This window comes from Athene noctua, chromosome 36 (genome assembly GCF_965140245.1).
Source record: "Athene noctua chromosome 36, bAthNoc1.hap1.1, whole genome shotgun sequence".
Classification (NCBI taxonomy): Eukaryota; Metazoa; Chordata; class Aves; order Strigiformes; family Strigidae; genus Athene; species Athene noctua.
The window spans coordinates 742,070-768,703 of NC_134072.1; the positions used below are offsets into that span (position 1 = coordinate 742,070).

At 39.5% G+C, this 26,634-nt stretch overlaps 2 protein-coding genes across 3 annotated transcripts in view; one reads left to right on the forward strand and one right to left on the reverse strand.

Moving 5' to 3' along the window:
- The first annotated feature begins 380 nt into the window (after positions 1-380).
- Positions 381-5,763, forward strand: LOC141972878 (Fc receptor-like protein 5). The gene is made up of 6 exons (XM_074930921.1): positions 381-473; positions 3,237-3,314; positions 3,481-3,777; positions 4,392-4,691; positions 4,942-5,043; positions 5,462-5,763. The coding sequence occupies exons 1-6, from the start codon at positions 443-445 to the stop codon at positions 5,473-5,475; spliced, it is 822 nt and encodes a 273-aa protein (XP_074787022.1). The 5' UTR covers positions 381-442; the 3' UTR covers positions 5,476-5,763.
- Positions 5,764-8,733: 2,970 nt separating this feature from the next.
- Positions 8,734-26,634, reverse strand: part of LOC141972819 (maltase-glucoamylase-like) — a 61,672-nt gene continuing 43,771 nt past the window's right edge. For both annotated transcript variants that reach the window (XM_074930855.1, XM_074930856.1), the window contains exons 29-47: positions 26,432-26,544; positions 26,116-26,241; positions 25,199-25,327; positions 24,974-25,081; positions 24,678-24,740; positions 23,669-23,803; positions 22,635-22,719; positions 21,513-21,651; positions 18,748-18,881; positions 18,284-18,318; positions 18,059-18,175; positions 17,089-17,237; positions 15,897-15,981; positions 15,718-15,774; positions 14,666-14,790; positions 14,102-14,190; positions 13,386-13,435; positions 9,899-10,069; positions 8,734-8,846 (exon numbers count right to left, since the gene is read on the reverse strand). In XM_074930855.1, coding sequence (XP_074786956.1) covers positions 8,784-8,846; positions 9,899-10,069; positions 13,386-13,435; positions 14,102-14,190; positions 14,666-14,790; positions 15,718-15,774; positions 15,897-15,981; positions 17,089-17,237; positions 18,059-18,175; positions 18,284-18,318; positions 18,748-18,881; positions 21,513-21,651; positions 22,635-22,719; positions 23,669-23,803; positions 24,678-24,740; positions 24,974-25,081; positions 25,199-25,327; positions 26,116-26,241; positions 26,432-26,544 — 1,973 coding nt within the window. In that variant the 3' untranslated portion in view covers positions 8,734-8,783. The remainder of the gene's footprint in view (positions 8,847-9,898; positions 10,070-13,385; positions 13,436-14,101; positions 14,191-14,665; positions 14,791-15,717; positions 15,775-15,896; positions 15,982-17,088; positions 17,238-18,058; positions 18,176-18,283; positions 18,319-18,747; positions 18,882-21,512; positions 21,652-22,634; positions 22,720-23,668; positions 23,804-24,677; positions 24,741-24,973; positions 25,082-25,198; positions 25,328-26,115; positions 26,242-26,431; positions 26,545-26,634) is intronic.

Consider the following 26,634-nt stretch of genomic DNA (forward strand, 5'->3'; position numbering starts at 1 on the left):
AGTGGTCTGGGAAATGGGAACAAGAATAAAGGACCTTGCTACTGCTGATCCTGTGTCAGCTGATGTGAAGGAGGACGCCGAAGGCAAGAGATTGTATTTAATGGCCACGTTCTGTGCCCCAGCTCATGGGAGGGATGAGGTGAACATTGTTCATGGAGCAAAGAGACAGCCCGAAGGTGATTTCTAGAGCACGTGGGGAGGAAAAGATCTCTGGGAACACAATGACAACGCCAAGACACACACCATCCAGGGCGCAGCTTCCCCCGAGCTCTCAGCTGTGGTCAGTGGCTTCTCCTTCATTGCACAGCACTTCCTCTCCCTGCCCCTCGGACACCCCCTCGAGTCAGACAGATGGAGAGGGCAGGACAGAGCCGCTGGGCAGCAAACTCCTCTCCTGGACAGGCCGGCACAGAGCCCTCAGCACCCCCGGGACTGCGGTGCCATGATCATCCAACACCTCCTCCTATTCCTCAGTGAGTCTCTCATCCCCCGCTTTGCCTTCCCCCACCCCCATGCGTACATTTATTTCTACTTTTTCCTTTTTTACTCATTTCTTCCCCTCTCCTCTCTCCATCTGTTTCCTTTCTTTTATCTCTACCCTTCTGCCTTATATCCCTCTCCAGTCCTCTCTTTTGCTGTCATCATCTCTTCTTTATCCTTCTGTCCTTTCTGGCTTTCAATCCAATCTCCTGTCCCGTATTTCATCATCCTCTCTATAACCCTGTCTCTCTCCTCTCCTCTCCTCTCCTCTCCTCTCCTCTCCTCTCCTCTCCTCTCCTCTCCTCTCCTCTCCTCTCCTCTCCTCTCCACAGTGTTTAAGACACATTTAGACGATGGCCTTAATAATATGCTTTAACTTCTGGTGAGCCCTGAAGTGGTCAGTAGTTTGTCATTGTAGGTCCCTTCCAACAGAACTATTCCTATTCTATTCTATTCTATTCTATTCTATTCTATTCTATTCTATTCTATTCTATTCTAATTCTATTCTATATATTTCTCTGAAGGGTTGATGCTGTTAGTTCTGTCCTGTCAGCTGGACACCAATGTTCTCAGGAGATGAAGATTTGTTGGCTGAAAACTCATTGCTGTGGTGGTGCTGGAGGGGTTCCCAACACATCATCTTCTTTGTGGCAAAAGGTTGTGGCTGCTAAATATCAGTTCCACCATTGTCTTTCATTTTCTCTGGTGTAGGTTCTTATGAAATCAGTTCTGATCAGCTGTTCTTTCTTCCTCTGGTTTCTGGCTTGAGAACCAGAGTAGGATTGGTTCATCCCTGGCTGGGGGTGAAACCCCGTTATGATCTGTCTAAAAAAGATCTCTCTCAGGTCAGAACTGTGCTCCAGGACTTTAAACGCTCAGGCCTGCCTCCATCCCACCTCTGTTCAGCACTAATTTTTCACCATCATCAGTGAGAAGAAGGGTCAGGAACTTGCTCGTGTCCTCTTGCATCAGGATGACTTGGGCCCCTCCTACGCTGCTGTTGATGCTATGGGTTGTTGCTGACTGTACTGGGTCTGGCTGAACTGGAATCGGTTTTCCCCTACAGCAGCCCCACGGTGCTGTGGTTTATGCTGGGAGCTGCAGGGTGTTGGCAGCACCCTGGTGTGGTGGCTGCTGCTGAGCAGTGCTCACACAGCACCAAGGCTCTTCCTGACATTTCCCCCAGTGGGACGGGGTGGGCGAGATCTTGGGAGGGGACACAGCCAGGACAGCTGACCCGAACCGACCCAAGGGATATTCCAGACCCTGTGACGTCTGCTCAGTATAAAGCTGGGAGAAAGGAGGGAGGGGTGGGTGACCCTCGGTCCTCCGAGGCAACTACTACGCGTATTGGAGCCCTGCTTCCTGAGAAGGCCCGACATCGCCTGTCCATGGGAAGTAGAGAATAAATCTGTTTGCTTTTGCTTCCGCGCGCGGACTTTTGCTTCGCTTTGCTTATATTAAAACTGCTTTTGTTTCACCCACAAGGGTTGGTTTATCTTCTTTCTCCTCTTTACCCTGTTGAGAAAAAAAAGGGGAAAGGCGGGGGGGGGGGGGGGGGGGGGGGGCGGGAAAGTGATAGAGCGACTTGGTGGATACCTGGCATTTAGCTGGAGTCAAACCATCACACTCCCACACCAGGATCCGGGCTCCTCTCTTGCATCTGCCTGGCTGGGGTTAGTTTTCTGGGGTTTTGGACTCGTGGCTACAAGCGTGAGGGTGACACACCAGAGCTTCGGCTGCTGATGACAGTGTCAGCACGGGGTCAAGGCCTCCTCCGGTTCCCATTCTGCCCTGCAAGGAGAAGGCTGGGGGTGCGCGAGAAGCTGGGAGGGGACACAACCAGAAGAGCTGAGCCCAAATGACCAAAGGGATGTTCCAAGCCCTCCACATCGTGCTCATCAATAACAGCGGAGGGAAATGGGGTCTGGGCCAGCAGCCACTGCTCGGGGTCTGCCTGGGCATCCCGGAATTGTGGGAGGTGGGGAGCGATGGCCTTTGCATCGCTTGTTCAGGTTTTTTTCCTCTCTTTCTCTTTCCTTGATGTCGTTTTTTTTACCTCCACCCGTGAGTTCTCTTACTTTTGTTCTTTCTGCTCGCTCTTCCCATCCTGCTGGGGGCAGGGGAAGCACATGGCGGTGTGGGGCTGCTCTGCCAGCCCAGGCCAGCCCACCACAGCTCCCCAGACCCTCCTCATCTCTGATGCGAGCAACAGCCCCCGCCCTGCACCTGCCCACAGCCCCAGGGGTTCCTTTCTGCAGCCAAGGCTTTGATGCAGGCAGACGGGGCACTCATCCTGTCCTGCACCCTGGCTCAGCGCCTCCCTTCTCCCCTGCCAGGGCCCATGAGATCTCCCGTCCTTCCTAACCCTGTGACACCTCCAGCAGCCCCATTTCTTTCCGTTTCACCGTTTCCCAGTGCTGATCTCAGTTGTTGCCAATCTCCAAACCGCTTCTGACAGAAGAAATAATCTCACCCAACACGTGTTGCATGTAGCTAAAAGATAAGCTTGGGGACGTGATGAGTTTTGCAGATTTTTCTCCCAGGGGCGGCCTCATTGGCACATGAAACTGTTCTCACGGGTTTTCTCTGTGACCAGTCCAGGCTTTCCATGCCACAGTGGCGCAGAAAGTAGCCAGGAGCTGTGTGACTCCAGGGGGTTGGGGAGGGGCTGCCCTCTTGACCGGTGGCCAAACGGGGCAGGACTTGGAGGGGCAGTTGGTGCGTCAGTGACTTCTTCTCTCCCCTTTTTGCAGCCCCGTCTCTCTCGCCGTCTCGATGCCGCTCTCTCACGACTTTCCTCCAGCTGCTGTCGTTGGCTGCGTCCTCTGCGGGTAAGGGCAGTTTGACCTCTCAGAAGATGCTCCCCAGCTCACCCGGGCCTCTGACGACCAGGCGAGGTTGTGTTTTGTGAAACGGAGGGAAAGGGGCACCTCGCTTCCCATTTCCTCTCTGAAAGCTCCCTCCAAATATCCTCCAAATCCCTTTTGTCTTCCCCAGACCCTCTGCCAGCCCCCACACTCTCCGTAGCTCCGAGGTATCATTTCTATTATGAAGGGGAACAGGTCACTTTGAGCTGCTTGGCTGCGACAAAGAGGACAGTCAGCGGGTTTCGGTTCTTCAATCAAAGTGGGCAGCAAATCTACTCAAGACCATCTTACTCCCTCAGAATGGCCTCGTTCAAGCTCACAGCCACAGCAGCATCTGCCGGGGAGTACACGTGTGTGTACTTTGTGGAGGACTCGGGACAAGAAATTCCGTCTGATAGGAGCGTTCCTCTTTCAGTTAAGGTTCAGGGTAGGTTGCTCTTGCCTAGACAGCTGGGTACCATCAGCCCAGGCACCGCGCGCCTCCTGTCAGAGCATCATCTTGCCCGATGGCCCTGTCATTTGGTTGCCAAAGTGCAGATGAAGTATCTCTGGCTTCTGACAAGCTCCTTTTGGGCTCCTGAATTTCTCTGAGACAGCAGGAATAAGTTGGCCTAACAGCTGTGCCGCCTCCAAGAGGGCTTAGGGCAGTGAGCCTCCCCAGCACTTTCCCTCGGGTTTGGGGTGTGTTACCTGCCTTCCTAGTTTGGGCAGGGAAAATACTTATTTTCCTGTCCTTCAGTGAATACAAAAAAACGTTTAAGCTGCTTTGTGTTCTTACCTCTGGTACTTGCGGGTCTTTTTCCCTCTGCCCGTGGTTCAAGAAGGGCATCAAAAAGAGCCACAAGTGACCCCCAGAAGCTGTTCTGTAGATCCAGGCTCTGGATTTGCCCCCGTAACAGTCAGAAGAATAAGGAACTCCTTTTCTAGTCCCTTTGTCGAGGCTGAGTCCTGACATTGGGAAAAACCACGGGGTTTGTGCACAGCTCCTGATGGCAATAGCGAGCGGATTCCTCGGGTTACGTGCTGTTTGTTTTCCCTCAGCTGCTCCCACGGCCCCAACTTTATCCCTGGATCCTCAGCAGCAGGTCTATAGACCCGGGAACTACGTCAAGTTACTCTGCTCCATCCCCGCACCCTCAGGTGATGTTAAAGAAGTGCAGTACTATGCGGACGTTGGATTTGCAGTCTCCATCCCGGTATCGAACATGAAAATCTACAGCTACAACCTCAGCCTTACGGGAGAGGAGCTCTCTGGGTCTTACAGTTGTGCCTATTCTGTAATGAAGTCTGAACGTCCTGTTCGGTCAGAAAGGAGCTGTGTTGTCAATGTCAATGTGAAAAGTGAGTTTTCAAACCCTCCCTCACTAGAGCATCAAGTGACACCAGTATGTTGTCACAGTCTTGACACCCATGGACTCCCATGCCCATTCCCACGATTGCCGTTGAGGGGATTTGCAGAGCTGGAGGGAAGTTCACCCCTTTCCCTCTAAGATGATGTTGGTTATTGATGGGCTTGCTCATGGTAGGAATCACCATCTCCGTTAGGGGGAAAGATTGTGTCATGTTAAAGTCATCATTGATTCCTTCCCAGGTCATAAAATCAGCTGGATTCCAGAGATCATTGTTGGGGCTTCATTCTTTACCATCAATGGACTCATCTTTTTCTTTTCCCATTGCCTGATGAAGAGAAGAGGTAAATATTTCACTTTCATTAGGCCACACTTGTTTTTAGAATCCTGGGACTTCATCTTCTTTGCCAGAAAATGACCCAGTTTGACTGTTATTCCACCTTCCTTTCCAAAGGGGAAAAAAAAAAAAAAAAAAGAGAGAGAGAGAAACAAACAAACAAACATTTCATTCAAAGCTGTTTTGGGAGGTTGTTCTGTACAGAGAATTTGAAAAGCATCGCTCCTCACCTGTGGCCGAGTCACCATCCCTGGAGGTATTTAAAAGATGTGTAGATGTCACACTTAGGGGCACGGTTTAGTGGTAGCCTCGGCAGTGTTAGGGTTACAGTTGGACTCAGCGACCTCAAAGGTCTTTTCCAACCTAAATGATTCTATGATTCCCCCCCTCCTCCTTCTTTTGATCCCCAAATTTATCTCCCTTAGAGGTCCAAGGCTGAAGAAGAGCCACTTCTGATGCTGCTGCTTCCCTCCTGTGCAGATCTGAAAGAACAACTCCAGAGGGATTAACGAGAGGACTGAGAAGCAGCCCGTGAAAGTTTTGCTCTATTAACTGGGGCAACCTGTTCCCCCAGGCCCTGCTGACCCCTCGTTACCTGCCTCCGAGCCCCCACGAGGCAGAAGCGGGGCGTGTTCAGCAGCATTGCTCGGGCTGCTCCTTTCCTCCGTGCAGACCCCCGTGCCTTCCAGCTTGCCTCGGGCCCCTCTGAATAAAGCTGGACGTTGTGTTTTGGGCCTGTGTGTTTCACGGAAAGATGCACAATGCATGGAAAGGTGTCCTATGCAGCACCTAGACCTGCTTCTCTGTGTCCCCAGGAGGCCCTGAAGATGATCAGGGGCTGGAGCGCCTCCCCATGAGGACAGGCTGAGAGAGTTGGGGGGGTTCATCCAGAGAAAAGAAAGTTCCAAGGAGACCTTAGAGCGGCCTCCCAGGACTGAAAGGGGCTACAGAAAAGGGGGGAGGGACTCTTGATCAGGGGGTATAAGGATAGGATGAGGAGTAATAGTTTTAAACTAAAAGAGGGGAGATTTAGATCAGATCTAAGGCAGAAATTCCCCCCTGTGAGGGGGTGAGGCCCTGGCACAGGCTGCCCAGAGAAGCTGTGGCTGCCCCCTCCCTGGAAGGGTTCAAGGCCAGGTTGGACGGGGCTTTGGGCATCCTGGGCTAGCAGAAGGTGGCCCTGCCCATGGCAGGGGGGTGGGACTGGGTGGACGTTAAGGTCCCTTCCAACCCAAACCTTCCTGTGATTCTTTGATTCCCGTGAGTCCTGTCCCTGGATCCTCCTTCACCACATCCCCTCCTCAGGAAGCTGCAGAGAGCCACGAGGTCACCCCTCGGCTTCCTTCTCCCCCAACCAGACCAACCCAGCGTCCTCAGCCACAGGACCTTCCTTCCAGCCCTTCACCAGCTTGGTTGCCCTCCTCTGGGTGCGTTCAAGGACCTTCTCATCCTTCGTAAATGGTGGGGCCCAGGACTGCACTCTTGGCTCCCAGGGCACACTGCTGACTCCTCTCGAACCTGCTGTCAGCCAGCACCCTCAGACCCCTTCCTGCAGGGCTGCTCTCCAGCCACTCCTCTCCCAGTTTATACTTGTGCCCAGGCTTACATTTCCCGGGTGCAGAATCCGGCATTTGTTCTTAAATTTCATGCCAATAATGTTTTCCCAATGCTCCGATCTATTGAGATCCCTCTGCAAAGCCTCTTGTTCCTCAAAAGACTCCACAGCACCTCCCAGTTTGGTAGCATCAGCCAACTTGGCGCATTCAACTCCTGCATCCAAAATATTGATAAAAATATCGACAGTACTGGCCCGAGGATTGAGCCTTGTTGACTGGTCACCTGATGCTGCCACGTTCACCACAACCCCTTGAGTTCTGCCTTTCAGCCCCTTCTTCCCCCAGAGCACTGTGGGCCTGCTCATCCCACAGCTGGTCCAGAAGGTTGCTGTGAGGGACGGTATCAAAAGTCTTCCTAAATCCAGAAAAACTACATCCACCACCTTCCTTTCCTCCATTAGGTGACCTTGTGTTGTAGAAGGAGGTCAAATCAGCTCAACAGGACTTTCCCTTTGTGAAACCATGTCGGCTGCGCCTGATGGTTGCCTTGTTCTTTAAATGCCTTTCCACAACACCCAGTATGATCTATAAGGGCGATCCAGGTGGCCGGGAGACCTGGACATCCAAGATACCAAGTCCTCTGGGGACCCCATCCTCTGAGAGACCCAGGTGCCAGGAGTGGGGACACACATCTAGGGGGAACCAAAAAGTCTAAGGGGACCCAGGTGGCTGGGGAACCCAGGCACCCAAGGGGCTCAGCTCTGCTTTGTCAACGGCCTTTACGGCCCTGAGGAGCCTCATGGGGACCCTCCACCCTCCTCTTCTGCCCATGAGACCATTTCAGCCCAAATCTGGATTTTTAGCCCTGCAGGTTCAGCACAGACATGCCCGTGGGCCTCCCTGAGCAGGACCTTGACCTGGGGATGGACTTCTCAGCTGGATCTTGGACGTGCTTCATGCAACCTGGCTTCTCCAGGGACGACTGGGTTGAATTAAATTTTGGGTTGAAAAAAATTTAAAAAGCCTTTGCATAATTATACCACGAATAAACAGAATGTACTTTTGCTGCTTGTTGAATTCTATGGAAAATTAATCTTGTTGGACTTCAGTGGTGCTACCTGCAGTGGGACGCGCTGCAAGACGCGTGCGAGCATCTAGGATGTTGCAGCACAAAAATTACAAGTGACTTTGGTGAAAAATATTGTTTGATATGGTCAGTTTAATCTGAAATGATCCTTTTTTTCCCCTACGTTTCCAATTTCCCTGAAGTGTTGGGAAGTCGCAAGAGATTTAGTCCTATAATTGGAGTGATAATGGCTATTTAGATGTTTAATGACAGAAGTTTAATGTGTAGAGGAACCACTCAAGTTGGTTTCAAGCACAGGGCTCTAGAGATTACCGCTACCTCTGACAGACACTTAATCCCCAAAACTTAATTGGAAATGTTCATTATCAGTCTGTTTAGGTCACACACTGCACTTCTGAGGTACAAAAAGTCTTTAACACGAACCACTACCCCAGAAAACTCACAACATTTCCGTCTGTGAAACAAAAACGCAGTAAAAACCTCAATAAAAACTCGAGATTCTATTTATTTTTAGATAGCATCGAAACATCAAGTTTAATTTTACACAACTTCAGATCAAAATGTTGGAGAACTCAAGTGCCTGTTTAAGGTCACAGAAAAAACCCTCAAGGATTTTTGCAGGTGCCGCGGTGTTTTATAGATCGCCAACAATCGAAGCATATTTACATTTTAAATCAACCCATATCGTTGCCCTTAAATATTTCTCGGTACCCGCGACTCATAAATGGGGGTGTAAACTAAATGATGAGCAGATTTATTGCTCCGGATACCTGCAGATCATCCCAATGTTTTTATAAAATGCCGCGAGCATCAGCTTAGGGAAACCCTTTCCTTTCACACTCGTATTTTCATTTTGAATTAGACCAAGTCATAGCGAAGTGCCATAAAGTTTAAAACCCAACAGATTCCATTCTACGACGACAACGTGTAGTCAGACAGGATCGACGCCAAGCCACGACTCCTCCTACACGTAATAACACAAACTGACTTACACGCTCGTAGTGCAAAGTATTTTCAGAAGCGAAAGAGGCAGAAGGAGGAGGGAAAAACAATTTGTGAAGATGAGAAAGCTGAGCTCGACAGCCAGCGCCATTTGCGGGTGTTTTAGCTCCACTGCAGTGTGTAGTCTTTGCCTAATTCAAGTTCAAGGTTGGTGATTTCCAGGACCTTTGAAAAACGAACGGAAAAAAAGCAATGAGTGGCTCGGCTCTGACGGTGTCTTGGGGCTTTGCCGCTCGTAGCAGACGGCACATTATGATTTCAGATTCTTTGCCTTCTCAATTCATCTTTTTGAATATTTATGTATATAATCATATATATAAATATTTAAACACAATATTCAAATATTTTCAGATTACGTATTATCATATTATATTACATATCATTATATATTATTATATTATTTTGATATATCTTATTATATTATGTCCTATTATATCATATCATATATCACATATTCTATTCTGTTCTATTCTATTACATTATATTAACCTTATATTAACCTTATATTACCTTACATTAACCTTATATTACCTTATATTACCTTACACTATATATTATATTATATTACATCATATTATATATCATATTATGTATTATATATCATTACATTATATATTAATATATTACATTACACATTATATACTATTATTTTTAATATATTTTATTATGACCTATTATATCATATCATATCACAATATATTATACCATATTATATTTTATCATATTATGTCATACCATATATCATGTCATGTCATATCATACCATATTACAGTACATTACGTTGCATTATATTAAGCTTTGCTACTATCCATTTTACATAACATTGCTATTATCTATTCCTTTTCTACAATAATTTTATATTTTACTACAGTAATACATTCTCCTTTGGCTTTCCGCGGAAAGACAGAGCGAAATGAGCCTCAACGGAGCACCGAGTTCTGTGGAAAGGTGGTAAATTAAATTAAATTAAACATCAACTGACTTGCGCTTGAGGGTCTCGCTGAACGGTGTGACCATGAGTTGTGGCAATTGGGTAGGAAATAAAAAAACTGTCGCAAAAGCACCCCGAGTTCTTACTTCTTAGATGTCAGTGGTGTTTATTCCAGTAAATAAATAGATTTTAGAAATTATATTACATCCAACAGGTGAATCTTCAAGCGTTTAAGGGCACTTAATTGATGACAAAGATCAGATTTCCCCCTAAATCGTTGATTTACCTGTTTTTGTCCGTTGTAGAACACAGCATGAGGCGACTGGATTGCTTCACCATTCTGCGATACTGTCACCTCCTGGGCATTTGAGGTGACCCCCAAAATTTTAATATGAGTAAACTTCAAATTATTTGGATCGTCATAACCACGGTGCAAAACCTTTATCTCTAAGATGTTCTGAAATAAGAGGAATAAGAAAATCAGTGGTTTGTCCGTGGGTGGTTACTTGTCAGAATACACTTTTTTTCAGCCCACTTGAGGTTTACAATTTTTTCCTCTTCTTCAGCTAAAAAAAAAAATTTAAAAAAATCCGTTATTTATTTTCCCATTATTGGAGGCTTTGATTTTCCTGGTTCCTCCACCTTAGCAGATCTCTTGCAGACTTCTCATACCCTTGAGGTGCTGAATATTAAATTTTCCCTGACGGGAGTTTTGCAGCGTAAGAAAGGATTGAAACAACATGTTTTCATAGTTCGGACCTTTATTTCACATTTTCCTTTAATTCTCTTCAGGTTTCCCAAACTACTAAATTCACCGGAAAGATTTCTGTGCCTCCACTTGTTATTGCTCAAGCCCCGCAGGTGTTTTACTAATTTTCTTAACCTTTTTTTTTTTTTTTTTTAATATTGCTTTTTGCAAGAGTAAAAATGCTGAGAATGGATTGCAAAACTCTTCCTTCCAGGCCTAGCAAAGTAGGAGTACGAACTGGGGAGGAAGGAGCGTTTCTTGGACCAGCTGACTTGCTTTTAGGTAGATAATGGGTTCACAATTTAATTTTTTCCCGATTCTACCAGGTCTCTAGACAGAGAATATTGTTTAAATTGCCCAGAGTTGGCGCGTGTTGAATCACGTCCTGGTTCTTCTTCCATGCAAATCTGCTATAATCCAATTATATAAATAGAATATAATTATATAGTTACATTATTTTATTATGTCCTTCATTATCGGTCAATTTGAGACTGCTTTAATTAAGCTTTTCCTTATCAGCTTTCTGTAAGAGCAGGAAAACGTGCATTTACTATGTAATCTTACAACTGCAAATAGCAAAAAAACACCTTTTCTCCCTTAGTTAATGTCCAATTACTTAACGAATTCAAAATGAATCAGAAACAAGAGCAATGAGGATAAAATAATAACACACTTCGGCCACCTGGAAAGCGAATGAAACAACACACTTTTTCCTTACCATATAAAAAGGATTTGTTTTAAATATTTTTTATTATGAAAATAATTACAATCCTATTTAATTCCAGATATTCAACCGCTTCAAAACCAAAATTTCGAGCTGACATACTGGAAATGTCGATAATTATGATAAGCCCTACTGACAGCTGACCTTCCCACACAGCAACTGCTCCGTGGCCGACCTTCTGGGTCGAAGAAAAATGATAAAATTAAGAATAATGATTAGAAGTAGTCAGAAACTGAGCCAGCGACGCCACGCCAGTCTCTGTTTTAAGGATTTTTAAATAATTAACTCTTACAAATGACAAATTTAAACAGGTTTTGCCCAACTAGGTTTTCTCTGCTTTTCCATCAGGCTCCTAATGTGGGTATTTGATAGAAAATTCTGTCCTCTGCTGCACAAGAAAATCCACTGGGGTGTGGGAAGAAAATATTTCTGCACTATTAATAAATAGAATTTAAAATATTTTTATAATGGCATCTAATTCATCTTTACCTGCCTTAATATTTCTGCAGTATTAATAAATAGAATTTAAAATACTTTTATAATGGCATCTAATTAATCTTTATCTTCCTTGATAATTCTGCACTATTAATAAATAGAATTTAAAATATTTTTATAATGGCATCTAATTAATCTTTACCTGCCTTAATATTTCTGCAGTATTAATGAATAGAACTTAAAATATTTTTATAATGGCATCTAATTAATCTTTACCTGCCTTAATATTTCAGTACTATTAATGAATAGAATTTAAAATATTTTTATAATGGCATCTAATTAATCTTTACCTGCCTTAATATTTCTGCACTATTAATAAATAGAATTTAAAATACTTTTATAATGGCATCTAATTAATCTTTATCTTCCTTGATAATTCTGCACTATTAATAAATAGAATTTAAAATATTTTTATAATGGCATCTAATTAATCTTTACCTGCCTTAATATTTCTGCAGTATTAATGAATAGAATTTAAAATATTTTTATAATGACATCTAATTAATCTTTACCTGCCTTTAAAAATTTTTCATTTTATGTATGCCTTATAATGCACAGAATAGTATATTAGTACATGTAAATAATTTATAAAAAAATATGTGTAACTTGGGGGAGGTGCTCAAAAATTTTTTTTCACTGCTTGGGATGCGAGGTCAAAAAAATTTGGAGGCCACGGCTCTACTGGATGCTTCTACATCCGTAAACCATTTGAAAGCCCTTTCCTGGCTCTAACTGAGACGATATTCCGGATTGGACATATTTATTTTGTATAAAGTCATTTCTTGCTGGTCAACTAAATTTGTGTTTTATCTATAGATATATGTGTGCGTGAGAGATGAAAAACCAGCCCTGAGAGAAACGCGGCCTGAGAAAAACAGCCCGAGAAAGAGATAGGCTTAACCTCAAGGCTATAAAATATTCACCCTCTGATGAGATAAAATGTATTAATTAACATAAACGCCAGCAAACGATCTCAAAAATAATGCAGAATACACCCCTGACAAAATATTGACCTCACTGGATTTCTGCATTGCTTTCGCTTTATACAAATTCTGTATAAATAAAATATATTTAAAATAAATAAAATATATATATAATAAAATAAATAATAAATACAACTGGCATTTTCAGAATGATAAGAAATTATAACACCCTGAATATACAACAAATATAGCAGTAAGCTAAACATCCTCCGAATCCAGCTTAAATTTGTTCTTAATTCTTAATTTGTTAAATAATTCTTCTCAATTTGTGTTTAATTCTTCAATTTAATTATATTAATTGCATTATATTGGAGCCTGGACACAAAACACTCCTAAATTCCTTCATATATATATATATATCTATAAGAATAATTTGGGAATGGGTATGTCTGGGATTTTTATTGCAAAATTAAATCTCCTCACTTATTGAAAACTGATGTGCAGTTAAAAAAAAAATCTGAACCAACGTCTGTCTTGGGAGTCTCAGGCTGGGCCGGCTACTTAATATAAATATACACGTGTGGAACAACCCCGCTGAATGAAATTAAATTGCCCCAATTTATTGCAAAATTTGTTTATCCAGCTAGGATATGCTGTTGCATATATTGCTTTAAAAAAATAATAATAATTTTTAAAAAAAATAAAATTAAAACCTGCAAGGGTTTTCACAATCCTGGGTAAGAGCTAGCCCATCACAGAGGATTATTGGCATGTTGGGATATTGAAACATTTTTTTTTTTAAGTGTCAGATTAAAATATTTTAGTTAAACATACGACAATTATCACTCTGGGTACTCAAAACCCCCTGGGTAACACGACCTACCCGATGAGCAGTAAATGAAGTCAGCAGATATACACCATCTTCATACGCATCTGGTAAAAAGAAAGAATATTTGCTATTCACCTTTATTTTTAAAAAAAAAAATAAATAGAAGAATTGTGCTGCATATACTGTGTGGAAGGATAGACATTGTGCAGACTTCCTGCAACATTAAAAAAAAAAAAATCACAATTTTGTGCATTACTTGTGATAATCTCAGGGGAGAGTTTACAAACATTACAAGGATAACACACCACAGATGAAAAGGGTAAGAGACTTCTAGCTGTGCCTTACCTGAAGATAATTTGAATTTATTAATATCAAAGAAATTAGTTAAATATTCCCCATAGGTCTGAGAACAAATCTTTAGTATATACATCGTCCCATGCCCAGGGCACAATTTAATTTATGCAGACTGTATATTCTATAATAACAACATTATGCTATTATCTTACCATCATTTGACTCATTTCACATTTGATCGGTTTTACTGTTTTACTTTTTAGTTTAATTAATTAAGTTTAATCATTTTACTGTAAATTCTTTCCCGGTTTGTGCTCATGCTTCCTATGCCACGTTGACCAATGATGCAATAAACCCAAAATAAAAATTAACTGTTCATGCTAACAACTGACTGAGCTAACAACAAAGGCAATATTTATGCATTGTAGACTCTGAATGAGTTAATTTATCACGGAAATAAGAAACTTGGTACTTACCAATGCGCACGCCGTCATCCCAGTAAAGCTGCCCTTCTGCAAGCTGACTGTCATTCAAAGCAACGGTAAGCGCCAACGGATTTTTTCGGCTATTAAAAAAAAAAAAAAAAAAATTCTTGGTTTTTTTCGGCTATAAAAAAAAGAATATTTTTCTTGGGCAATCATATTTTATGTTTCTCAAGTGCTATAGCTTATTTTCTAGACACAACTTATCTCTGTTACCGGTCTTCCCCAATCCGTAGTGTTACATTTTTTGTAGGCTGTGGAAAGAAAAACAAAAAAAGAAGAAAAAAAACCCCAAACCCTGCCGTAAAGTTCAGGTGTTACCATACATATTGATTTTCCCAGGACTGCCAATATTTATACAAAATGGGAGATATTTCCAAGCGTGGTGTATGGAAAACCAGAAAATTTTGCTTTTCGCAAGTTGAAAAGAAGAAATCCAGAAAAATTCTCCTGCTGTGTATTAATACAGAATTTATTTGTTAGGCCACTAATGATCTACTGTGAAAAGAAAAAAAAAAATTAAAATAATTTTTAATTGTTCAGTTCTTCTAATCATACCTGTAAAACGTAGTATTAGCAGGGCTTTGCTGAGCGAGGATGTAACCACCCCGGACGTGGAGGTTGATGTGTCCCAAAGGAGATGATAAATATCTGAATTGCCCTCGAAAGCCAATATACTCGTCCTATTTATGATAAAACAGAACAAAACAAAACACTAAAGATAGTCTCTTTGTCGAATTACCCATTTAAACTCTTCTTTAGAACGAAAGTTTATAAGTACTTAGATAAATACCAAGAAAGTTGCACAACGAATCCTTTTTTAATGCAGAACTACACATTTTCAAGATAAAATCTGAGTTTCTGCATCTATAAACCACACCATTTGATAAATGGGGGGACTTTTAAAGCCCGAGGCTGTAAAAATTGTTTCAAACTTGGCATCATTCTTAGAAAAATCATTATATGTATTGTTGAAGGATTAAAAAAAAAAAAAAAACAACAACCATGCAAGCGTTTCAGATTATATGTATTATTCCAGATTATATGTATATTTAGATTATATGTATTATTCCAGATTATTTGTATTAATCCAGATTATTTGTATATTCAGACTATATGTATTATTCCAGATTATATGTATTATTCCAGAATATTTGTATTATTCCAGATTATATGTATATTTAGATTATATGTATTATTCCAGATTATTTGTATTAATCCAAATTATTTGTATATTCAGATTATATGTATTATTCCAGATTATATGTATTATTCCAGAATATGTGTATTATTCCAGATTATATGTATATTTAGATTATATGTATTATTCCAGATTATATGAATTATTCCAGATTATATGTATATTCAGATTATAAATATTATTTAACTGGACACACTGAACAAGATTACATTAAAACAAACTGATTAATTTAACAAAAAGATTATCCAATGTGATTTTTTTTTTACATCATTAAAACCTCCTACCGGACACGTGTTGGTAAAACAGAGGTGGTGGATTCACACTCCGCCCCAGCACACTGTGCTCTTGGTTAAACATATTAAAATAAAAAATATATATATATATAACACAATTTTTTAAAATGACTTACTGTGTGGTAATCATACCAGCGGGCATTGGGTAGGTAAGCGTTCACCTCTACAGCACCCTGGAATGAAATATTTTTGGTTTATCAAAGCCAAAAAGTAAAGTTTAGCTCAAGTCGCTTTTAATCTTTTCATCAGTTTCTAATATTTTCTAATTCTTTTCCCAGTTTTTCTGATATTTCACCTGTTCCAGTACAGGGCTGATGAGCAGTGCCGCCCCCCACAGGAATTGTTTATATATTTCCCACGTCGTTCGGTCTTCCACAAACCTGCCAAGTAACAGAGGAGCGGTCATACCTTTGGTGTCAAAAATATCTCCTGGTTGAAGCTTTTTCTCGCAGTAAAAATACCATTTCCTCAACCATAAACATGCTACCACTAATAGTAGGTGATATTTATTACCCATTTATTAACCATAAATAATTATTAAAAGTGAATCGCCTCTTGTCTACAAATGTATCGGTGCTCGTCAAGAATGTATTTATTAAATTCCTAATATGAAAATTCTCATGGAAATACCGTTACTTAATTTGTTTTTCTGCTGTTTCTTCGTGTTGACCTATATGTACATACAAACTACAATTTTTATTTAGTATATTTAGATCACAAAACTTTTTTAAAAAAAAAACCACACTTTTGCTTGATATTAGCCACAGGAAAATCAAGTAGTGGCCCAATTACTTCCTGATTCCCTTTAGGTTTTTGACAGGTACTTTGACAGAATCAAGTCTGAGATTAGTCAGAATTAGGCCAGGATTACATGCTCGGTGTTTTTTACTGTAAGGCAAGCATTTTTAAATATTAGGCTTAATTTTTAATGTTAAGGCATTAAGCAGTCTTTGGCACACGTTGCCCCTTCTGACCAGCCACAAATAGTCTTATACCTCTTAAAACATGTATATATATTTTTTAATATAATTTTTTTAAAAAATTGCTGCATCAGTTTAACCAAAATTAGTTACCTTACCCTGCAAGTGTCTTGACTTATGTCAATAACCCAATTCTCACCCTCTTTTTCTGTTTCTTGGCCTAAAATTTTTGCCCAGCTACTTTTGCAACACTCGCTCTCTGATTCTACATATACCCAGCACCTGGCAGAACATATTTGCTCAATACCGTTAGGGATGATGAGAATGAGCTTTAAAATTTATATATTAACTTTATTTATAGAGAAAAAAAAAATGTTGGTATTGTTGGAAGTGGACAGCTTGAGCTGTCATGGGGACGTGATGTTGAACGTGCGTTTCCTTGATCCTTTGCCAGTTTTAAAGGAAAAAAAAAAAAAAAATCGATGTAACGGGGAAAACCATTTTACGGAAATCCTACAGACTTCAGAGAAGATTCATGATTAACAAAGAAGGAAGGACCAGACTTACTCGTGGAGCAGAGGACGGACCACGGTGCTGCCGTGAACGTTGGCTTCATACATTAATGTGTACAAATAGGGTAAGAGGGTGTATCTTATATTTAGCACTTTCCGGGACATTTCTTCAAACGTTGAATTCCAGGCAACAGGATCTTGCCTCTAAAGAAGAGAAAAGAGTCTCCCACCACTCAAACAGGATTATTTTTTTGGGAGGAGATGGGAGGAAATCAGCCCTCATGTTTAGCATCTTTTATCTTACATGTCACCCATAAATTCATTTAATTAAGCAGCAAACACGGTCAAACATGCCTCAAAGTTGACACAACAAAAGGAGATCTGGGTGGAGCCTTGCAAATTCCTTGTTCTCTTCCAATTGAGTACCTTTATTTATTTCTCCGTTCTTTAATGACGCACAAATAGCTCCACTCTGCTTGACCTCAAGCTCTAACGAGGATAAAAATGGTGTTTCCCTTATTGCTATTTTTCCAGTTATCTCAGTTTTTTAGACAGCACAGTCCTGCATTTAGACAGTTATTTTCATATATTCTTAAAAGAAAGACGATATTTTACAGCAGGAAGTGGGCGAAGTACAGGAATTTGAGATACTTGGCAATTTTGTCCCACTTTTCCCTTTTCTAATTTGCTGGAAAAGGAAGAATAATTCAGGATAACAGCACTAAGGTCAGTTTTGCTGTTTTAAATGTGTGTAGCCATAAAAGTAATAACTATTTTAGTCTTGTAAGTGTGGTATGTTGAAATAAAAATGGCCTACATGAAAAAAAAAAACCAACTATTTTAGTCTTGAGAGGTGGTATGTTTAAGTAGAATTGGAAGACATGAAAAATAAGGATTTTGTTCTTGTAGATGTGCGGTATTTACCTAAAAATGGCATATATCTGACGTAAATTTTTAAAAATTAGAAAATGGGGAAAATATGGGAAATAAAAAACTCAGTCAAAGCAAACATGGAAGGCACGCACCCTGACTCCTTTCCCGTTGTGATTCCTTGAGTAGGGGTAAAAGGCGCCCAGCTCCATCCATCGAGCACACAGCTCGTACTCTGAGTCTCCAAAGAACCCGCAGATATCTGCTCCTGTCTGAAAATTTAAAAAAAAATAAAAAATAAAAAAAAAATCCTATGTCAATACTATATGTTTTTGTTAATAAAAATAACTGAAATGTAAGGCAATAAATCAGGATCTTACATAAGATATTCCAAAGAGACTAAACTCCATCATACCTGCAAGGAAAAAAAAAAAAAAATTCAATAATAACGGCACTTTTTGATTTAGTGTGGAGGGTTGCATAGATCATACAACTTGGAACAAGAAAAAGAAAAGAATTTCAAGAATTCTCTCATGAAATCTCATTGTCAAGAAGCAAAGCAGCAGCTTTTGGACAAAAGGGAGAGGATGACAGGAAGGTGACGGGATGAATTTGAGGGCAACGTGGTGCTCAAACCCAATCAACCCAACCCAATTCCTATAGAAACCATGAAGACTTTCCCAACAGGTGATAATAAGGAGAAAAAAAAAAAAGTCAAGAGGAAATTGGCCATAAATTCAGATTAGTCAACCCAGTAGCCTGTCTTGACTCAAAAAATATGATTCTTAGGAAGGAAACCAAGAAGAAACATGGAACAAATTGGTTATAGACTGTGTCAACATACCGATGATGGACTTATCGAGCTGGTTCCAGGCCGCGGTGTTGTCCCCCAGCCAATGTCCCGACCACTTTCCGCTGCTGGGGTATGTTGAGCGGGTGACGATGATTCCTCGCTCCTTTGTGATATTCCGCAAGGCACTGGGAGAAGAAACCAATGAGGTGAAAATTAAGATCGTTGTACAAGGCCTTACGCACCACTCCAAAAATAAAAATGGCTCCTTCTGTAGGAAAGCGCTGCTGTGCTGTCCTTGTGAGCATGAGCAGCCACAAACCCAACCAAGATGTGGGTTTTATTGGGATTCACTATGCGCCACACATCTGCGGAAACTAAAAACTAAGCAGAAACTAAGAATTAAGGATCAACAAACTGATTAGAAAATGAATTGGCAAAGCAAGGAGGTGCTGAATTAAGGATTTCCAGTTAAGGCTCATGGGAAAACAGAAGTTTCGCCCAATTTTAGCGGGTTTTTTTAAAGGTTACATGATCTGGTCCTGGGCACGTTAGTCTGTTGTTACAATAATTATTACAATTTGCAGCAACGGTTAAAAATGATGTGAACAGAATTGAGACCAAGGCAGTAATAAGGGTCAGACCAGAAGTACTGGGAATATTAGACCTGTCAGCATGGCGTTAGTTGCCAAAAAGGGCATTGGAACCAAAAATAACCCTTTGATCTGTAAACTTTGCAAAGGAAATAAGGTTATTTGAAATAGCCAGAATGGATTTTGTCTACAAATGGTCATATTATAGTTGATGTTTTTGTCTTGGAGTGGGTATGGGCCGCACAGCAACGAAGACCCAACTGATGGGACACATCTTGGAATGAGCAAACCTCTTGGTTTGATTTTATTTGGCTTTTCCATAAGCAAGAGAGTTGTGTGGTTTAGGCCAGGGCTTAATAACTGTTCAAGGATAGCGTTGAACAGGATTTAATTTCCTTTCCTTTCTTTTCTTCCCCGTTCCTGAAATTATATGTAACGTATTTAATGTCCTTAAAGAGATGTTGTACCACTACAGCAAGACACCTGTAAAGGTAACCAAGTTGTTAAAAAAAAAAAAAAAAAGTGAAAAATGAAAAAACAAAGTTAAAAAAAAAAAATAAATTAACTGAGTTAGGCAGAATTTATGCTTCTTAATTTCTATGATGATAATTCTGCCACTTTTTGCTAAAAACGTATGTTGCTGATCTATGGCGTCTGACTCCCGTGTGTGCATTAACTCTGACTTTTTGGAGAATTCCTCTGCAATCTGTAAAGATTCACCCAAAAAAACCCCCCTAATTAAAGCCCTTCACTGATAAAATCACTTTACTCTCTCGGTACCTCCACCGTAACGTCCTAAAAAGCTGCTTCTAATAAAGTATTATCTATTTTTCTACAGGATTTGCAACTTTTGTGACTCTAAAATTCCTATTAAAAAAAATGCTCTTCACTTAAATTCCCTTAGTAACCAAACTAAACGAATGTACTGCAATTCTTTTTTCCAAGACACACAGTAAGTCTTCTGGTCTCTTCTATTTATTTGCAATATATTGTCATTATTATTATTATTATTATAATTATTATTATATTTCTTTATATTATACGTATAGACATATATTTTATGTAGATATGTGTATATATAAATATATCTAATACATCATATAATGCAATATATGACAATATAATATACTATAATATATTATAATGATATTATATATTACAATACATAATTTTGTAATTACAATATGATGAATAATAAATAATACATTATAGTGTCTCTTAAAAAAGAAGAAAATCCTTCTTAACAGACAATATTCAACGATAATATTCCCCTTTGTGTTCAGTTGCTGCCTGCTTACAATAACCAAATTATTTTCGATCTGGCTAACAGTATTATAATTGTTATGCCCTTCCTGTCTTGTCAGCTCCTAAAAGGAACATCCTCTCAGTTAAAAATTCAGGTAGATTTTTTCATTATTTATGCTAATCTAAATGGTTTTAGGGGGGTTAAGGTTGCGCAGATCTATAAAGAAACACTGTTCTTCACTTATTCATTAAACTGGATATGAAGCGTTGGTATATTATCATTAAATCAGGAGTTATTGAAAACTACGATACATGTTGTGGTTGGAACTCGGTCAGTAGCCAATCAACACGTGGCCGGTCATTTACTTCCCTCCCCCAGTGAAATAGGGGATGGACAAAAAAAAAAAAAAAAAAAGTGGTTTGTAGGTTGAAATTGAGACAATTTTTTGAAGGACAACCTAGGCACGCAATTTCCATTTCAGAAGTTAATTCGCCCTTTTCAGCACCATTTTATTTATTTTCATTATATTCGCTTAAGAATGGCTGTATTGTAGACTATATTTAAAAAATCAATATCGCTCTTCCCTCCCTTGAGGTAAGGCTAAAGGAAAATCAACACTATGAACGAACCATATTCTCACAGAAATAGGTGGAAATAAAAATTTCTGTGGGCTTGAATTACTCTAAGCACTTCAAACTATCACTGACGTTTTGATTGATTAATCAAAGTGTTCTCACTTCTGTCTTTTAAGGGACAGAAGAGGTTTTTTGGGGGGTGAGGTGTTTTGGGGTGAAATTATAAACATTTCACTGAATTTAAGAACAGAAACTATTCAGATGAAAAGTAAAATTGTAAGAAAAAAACTATTTACGCTAAATAAATGGGTGAAACTTTTCATCGTGAGAATATAGTCACCAAATATTAAATTGCTGTATATTTTGGAAAGAAAATTAAAAAAAAAAAAAAAAAAGGCAACTTACTCAAGGGTCGGTTTTGTTTGTGACCATCCGTAAAGGTTGTGAACATCGTAGTGACGGACTTGGGAACCGTCCGGGAGATATTGCTGACCTTCCATGCAAAGTGTTTTGAAAAGCAGTCCCTCCGATCTGGATCCTAAATCTATCGGGAAGGGAATGAAGACACTTGACTTTTAACAATTTTCATCCAGCGAGAAATTTAATGAGGTGGGTTTTGTTTTGTTTGTTTGTTTGTTTGTTTTAATTTGCGCCATCTTGGTTGGCGGTCACTTCCTTTCAAGTATTCACACGGTCATTTATTTATCTTTCTGAAATTAGATTTCAGAAATTTAGGAAATGTTGAAATTCACTATCAGAAATGTAGGAAATCCTGAAATGTCTGATGCTCCTAAGTATCTAGTTCTGCCAAAGAAATAGTAACTCCATTCTAGATGCTCTTCCTGAGGAGGATCAAAGTGTAAACAGAATATATCCTAACTCAGAAAATATTGCAGATCTTTGTAAATATTACCATAACAGCCACACACCCAGAAAACATGGGGAGAAATGTCTATTTCTGAAAAAATTATATTTCCTGAGAAATGCCTATTTCCCGTGAAATTATATTTAAACACGTCAGGAAGCAACAGAAATATTCTAATCAAACATCTGTGAGTTATTGCCAATTACTACTGCTCTGCACCAGTACTCAAGTCAAGCCCTGCTAAGAAAATATTTCAAGACCATTCCTCAAATTAGGTCTTATAATCTTGCATATAGGCAATGAGGAATCAGAGGAGACACGCGGATATTTTTGAAAGTTTTCGTCATGAATAACATTTTTCATCTGGGAAAAGTACGCAAAACCCTGAAAGCCATAACCTTCACCACAGGCAAAGTAAAATCCCTAGATAAAAAAATAGATAAATCTAGCCAAAAAAAATATCTTAATTTTCAGAAGTGCCACGTGATGACTGATCTCACCAACAAAGACTGGAGGGAAGAGCGCTGATCACCTCCAAAAATGGACTTTCTGTTGTGGGTTCAGGTATGGATTTGGCTCTGAATTTGGCATTTAATCCACATTTGTCGCGTCATACGCACAGCAGAGCGATCCAAAATGTTCCCAGCAGTGATCAGACTTACGGGGTATATACGGTGGGAAGTTGAGCTGTTGATTCCTACAGCCGCCAACGGCACCGTTAACGAAGCTCGAAGGTTCGTTCATGTCCTGAAAACAGAAAGGAAAATGCCCGCTGAAAGAATTTCTCTTACTGCTGTAGTTTGTGCCCACAATATTTAATTCCCGTTGTCAGCGGGCTGACCGAGTCAATTAGATGAACAGGAAAATTCAAATTTTCAGGGCCACCCATTGCATTTCTTTTTTAATCAGTGTAAAACAATGGTTCAACAGATAAAATTTTTGATGAGAAATTCCCTTCATAGGCAGATTCTAAATATCTCACAGAGATTAAAGCATCGTAGAGGCTTCAGCTTTAAGAACTTCTCATTTATCATCCATATTTCTGGAAAAGGGCGGGTTTTTCTCTGTGAAAAGTGAAATTAATACAGAAAATATAGCTCCAGGTATGCAAATTACTAAAATCTCTGAGCTTGGACTCATGTCCTTGGTGCCCGTGGTCCTGTGGTTGCAGCAGTACACCAGAGCTGGGCTACAGGAAAATACCGAATATTTTACTGGGTTTCTAAATGTTCTGTGGTATTCTGTAAGAATATATTAATATTTAATGAAGTCTACAGTTATTGCAAGTCCACTTCAGCTAAGAAGCAAGCTAAACCTGTCCTTTAACTCATTTTGCCTCGCAGAAGTAGTAATGGTTAAAAAAAAAAATAGCTTCTTATTAAAAATAATTTTTAAAAAAAGGTTAGGAATTTATAGAAGAAAAACAACACCACAAAAGAGCCACAGGCAGGTCAGAAGTAAATAATTAAGACTTGAGAAAGTGAAATTTTTCAACAGGCAAAAAAATAAAACACATGATGATGCTGTTAATGAGAAGGATTTTTAAACTATAGTCGACCATTCATTATATTTAACATTAAGCATCTTGCTTCCTCGCAGGCCTCGGAACGTTGCTGGGTTTTGAGGTGTTGAGAACCGATCTCAGGATAAAAAGATGCAGAAAAACCTCAGAAATAGGATAATTTTTTACACTTACGATCCATATGCCGTCAAACTTCAAACTTCTCGAGGCGTTATGTGGGTTGGTGTAGACTTCAGCGATTTCTCTCGTCCACCATTCAGTTGTGGAATTGCGGAAGAAATCTGGAAAAGCTGCGTACGCTCGGTAGAGCTGTAGGAAAAAAAAAAAAATATATATATATAGACACAGAAGTGAAAGCAACCCACTGCTAAAATGTTGGGATTTAGTTTATTTTAAAAAAATAAATCTTTAATAATCTATTTCTTTAAAAATCTATTTCTTTAAAAATCTATTTATTTAAAATCTATTTATTTAAAATCTATTTTAAAATCTATTTTAAAATCTATTTCTTTAAAAATCTATTTCTTTAAAATCTATTTCTTTAAAAATCTATTTCTTTAAAAAACTATTTAAAATCTATTTCTTTAAGAATCTATTTCTTTAAAAACTATTTATTTAAAAATCTATTTCTTTAAAATCTATTTCTTTAAAACTCTACTTAAAATCTATTTCTTTAAAATCTATTTCTTTAAAAATCTATTTCTTTAAAAATCTATTTTAAATCTATTTCTTTAAAATCTATTTCTTTAAAAATCTATTTCTTTAAAAATCTATTTAAAATCTATTTCTTTAAAATCTATTTCTTTAAAATCTATTTCTTTAAAAATCTATTTCTTTAAAAATCTATTTAAAATCTATTTCTTTAAAAATCTATTTCTTTAAAATCTATTTCTTTAAAATCTATTTCTTTAAAAATCTATTTCTTTAAAATTTATTTCTTTAAAAATTCATGGGTTTGCTACAGCTTTCAAATGTTTTTGCAGAAAGGTTGGACAGTTTCTGCAGTTCACCCTGACGTTATTTGGGGTTTTTTTTTTGGGGGGGGGGGGGGTATGTTCTGACAGAAAAAAGCGTCGCTGACTTCTTAGATAAGATTTAATCAGCCGGCTCACTGTTATAAACCTCAACAAATTTGCTGCTCCCTCTCTGCTTGTGTCAGTCACCAGAAGACATCAACATTTACCTCCACTTGAGTTTCCCAATCCAGTGAGTTATTAACTTCCACGTTGGGAAGATCTGGCCAGACCTACCAGGAGGAAGGAGATGTTAAAATAATCGAATTAAACCGGATAAAATAACGAGTATCAGCAGCCATAAAGCTTTCCTGCTGCGTAAATCCAAAAGTCACCACAAGCTGAGGTCATCTCAACGTGTCAACTAAATTTCTGGGAATGGACGGGATGTTAGAAGCCTTCTCCCCAACGTCTAACTTGTCATGGTGTTATTTGGATAAAATAATCAGCTTTTTAAGAACTGCACCTTTCCATAAATAATGTCATTGCTGTCGGGCCATTTTATGAAGACGTCCTTCTCCAAACCTCTTGTGAAGGCAAGGTAATCGGTTTCGTTACCAGATATGGCTGGATCCTAAAATCAAAATTAATAGGATTTTACTTTTAGGCTCAGAAGGGCAAAAACGCTGTTCAACGCATTCAGTATTCTGCAACAACATACTACAATTAAAAACCAGAATTCAACACTCACCAGGATTAGGATAAACCTCATTCCTTCTTCTTGTATTTTTTTAACTAGAGCTGGTAATCCGGTGAAGCGCGGGTTGAGGGTGAAGTCTAGTTGCCGTTCCATATAATCAATGTCTGCGTACTGGACATCCTGCAGTTCACACACACACACACACAAAATTAAAATAAAATAATTTTTTTTTTTTTTGTCGTTTCCTGAATGGCATCATCCATCAGCAAGTTCACCAGCCACCTGCGATATTAGGCAAACTTTTTTTTTTTTTTTTTTTTTTAATGTAAAATTGGAATCTGCTGCAGCTTAAAGCTCGCTTTATCAGATGAACACAACCTATCCAGTCTGAAATTCAGTTTTCACCACTGTATTTCTTGAAAAGGTAGGAATTCATACATTAAAACAAAAAAAATCACGCCTGAATTTGTGTGTGTATATGTGTGACTATATATTTCTATATATTATATTATTATATATATATAATATATATTATTTTATATATATATATTTTATATATATATAATATACATACTATATATTCAGACTATGTCTGAATATATGTGTGTGTGTGTTACTACGCACTGTCCAGAAACAAGGGAATTGGTTGCTCTGTGCTGAAATAATTCGGTGTTAATTACATGTAAAGTGAAAGCCATGCTTAATTTACATAAAATTTCACTAGGTCTAAAGCTTTTGCCACTTTTCAAATAACAACCCATTCCAAAAAGTAGCTTTCTCAGCACAGGACAATGTACGATGCAAATGAAGTTGCTTTGTTTTACTTCCCACATGTTTCCCTGTAGAACGCACGGAAAAGCTGAACTATGGCATTAATCATGGAAAATTTTTTTACTGTTTTAAATTAGGCAATACCCCGAAGCCAGAAATTCAAGCACCATCACAGGCTTTAATGGCTCTCAACGTACATGGGGTATCCCGGCTGCTTTCATGTCTTCCACCAAGTTGGCGATTTCGGTGTCATTTTCATACCCGTAGCGGCATAACTGGAATCCCAGTGCCCAGTAGGGGGGCATGACTGGTCGCCCAACCAGCTACAAATGAAAAAAAAAAAAAAATTTATTGCAAGTAGGGGAAAATAGACCAAAACAAACCCAAAACCAAACAAACAAAAAACCCCACTGAAAATACAGAACAACCCCCCCCCCAAAGAAAACTCTAAAAAGTGAACCAACCCAACCCAACCCAACCCAAACCCCTGAATTTGCACTAGGAGAATCGTACCGCGGTATATTCCTGAACAACGAGCTCTGGTGTTGGGCCCAAAACCATGTAAAAGTCCAGAATTCCCCCAATGGTGCGATACGTCAGAGCAGGCGTGGGCTGGAAGGTCACGTCTGGAAAATGAAGGAGGTGCAAGAAGACAACAAATGCCTGGGTAAGGCAAAAACTGAACATTGAGCTAAAATAGATTGAGAAAATAAAGC

Bases quoted from the DNA above. Each gene is read 5' to 3' on its own strand.
- LOC141972878 (XM_074930921.1), top strand. From the start codon at position 443: ATGATCATCCAACACCTCCTCCTATTCCTCA. The intron at 3,315-3,480 runs GTAAGGGCAGTT...TGTCTTCCCCAG, and splicing joins GTTGGCTGCGTCCTCTGCGG to ACCCTCTGCCAGCCCCCACA. The intron at 4,692-4,941 runs GTGAGTTTTCAA...ATTCCTTCCCAG, and splicing joins TGTCAATGTCAATGTGAAAA to GTCATAAAATCAGCTGGATT.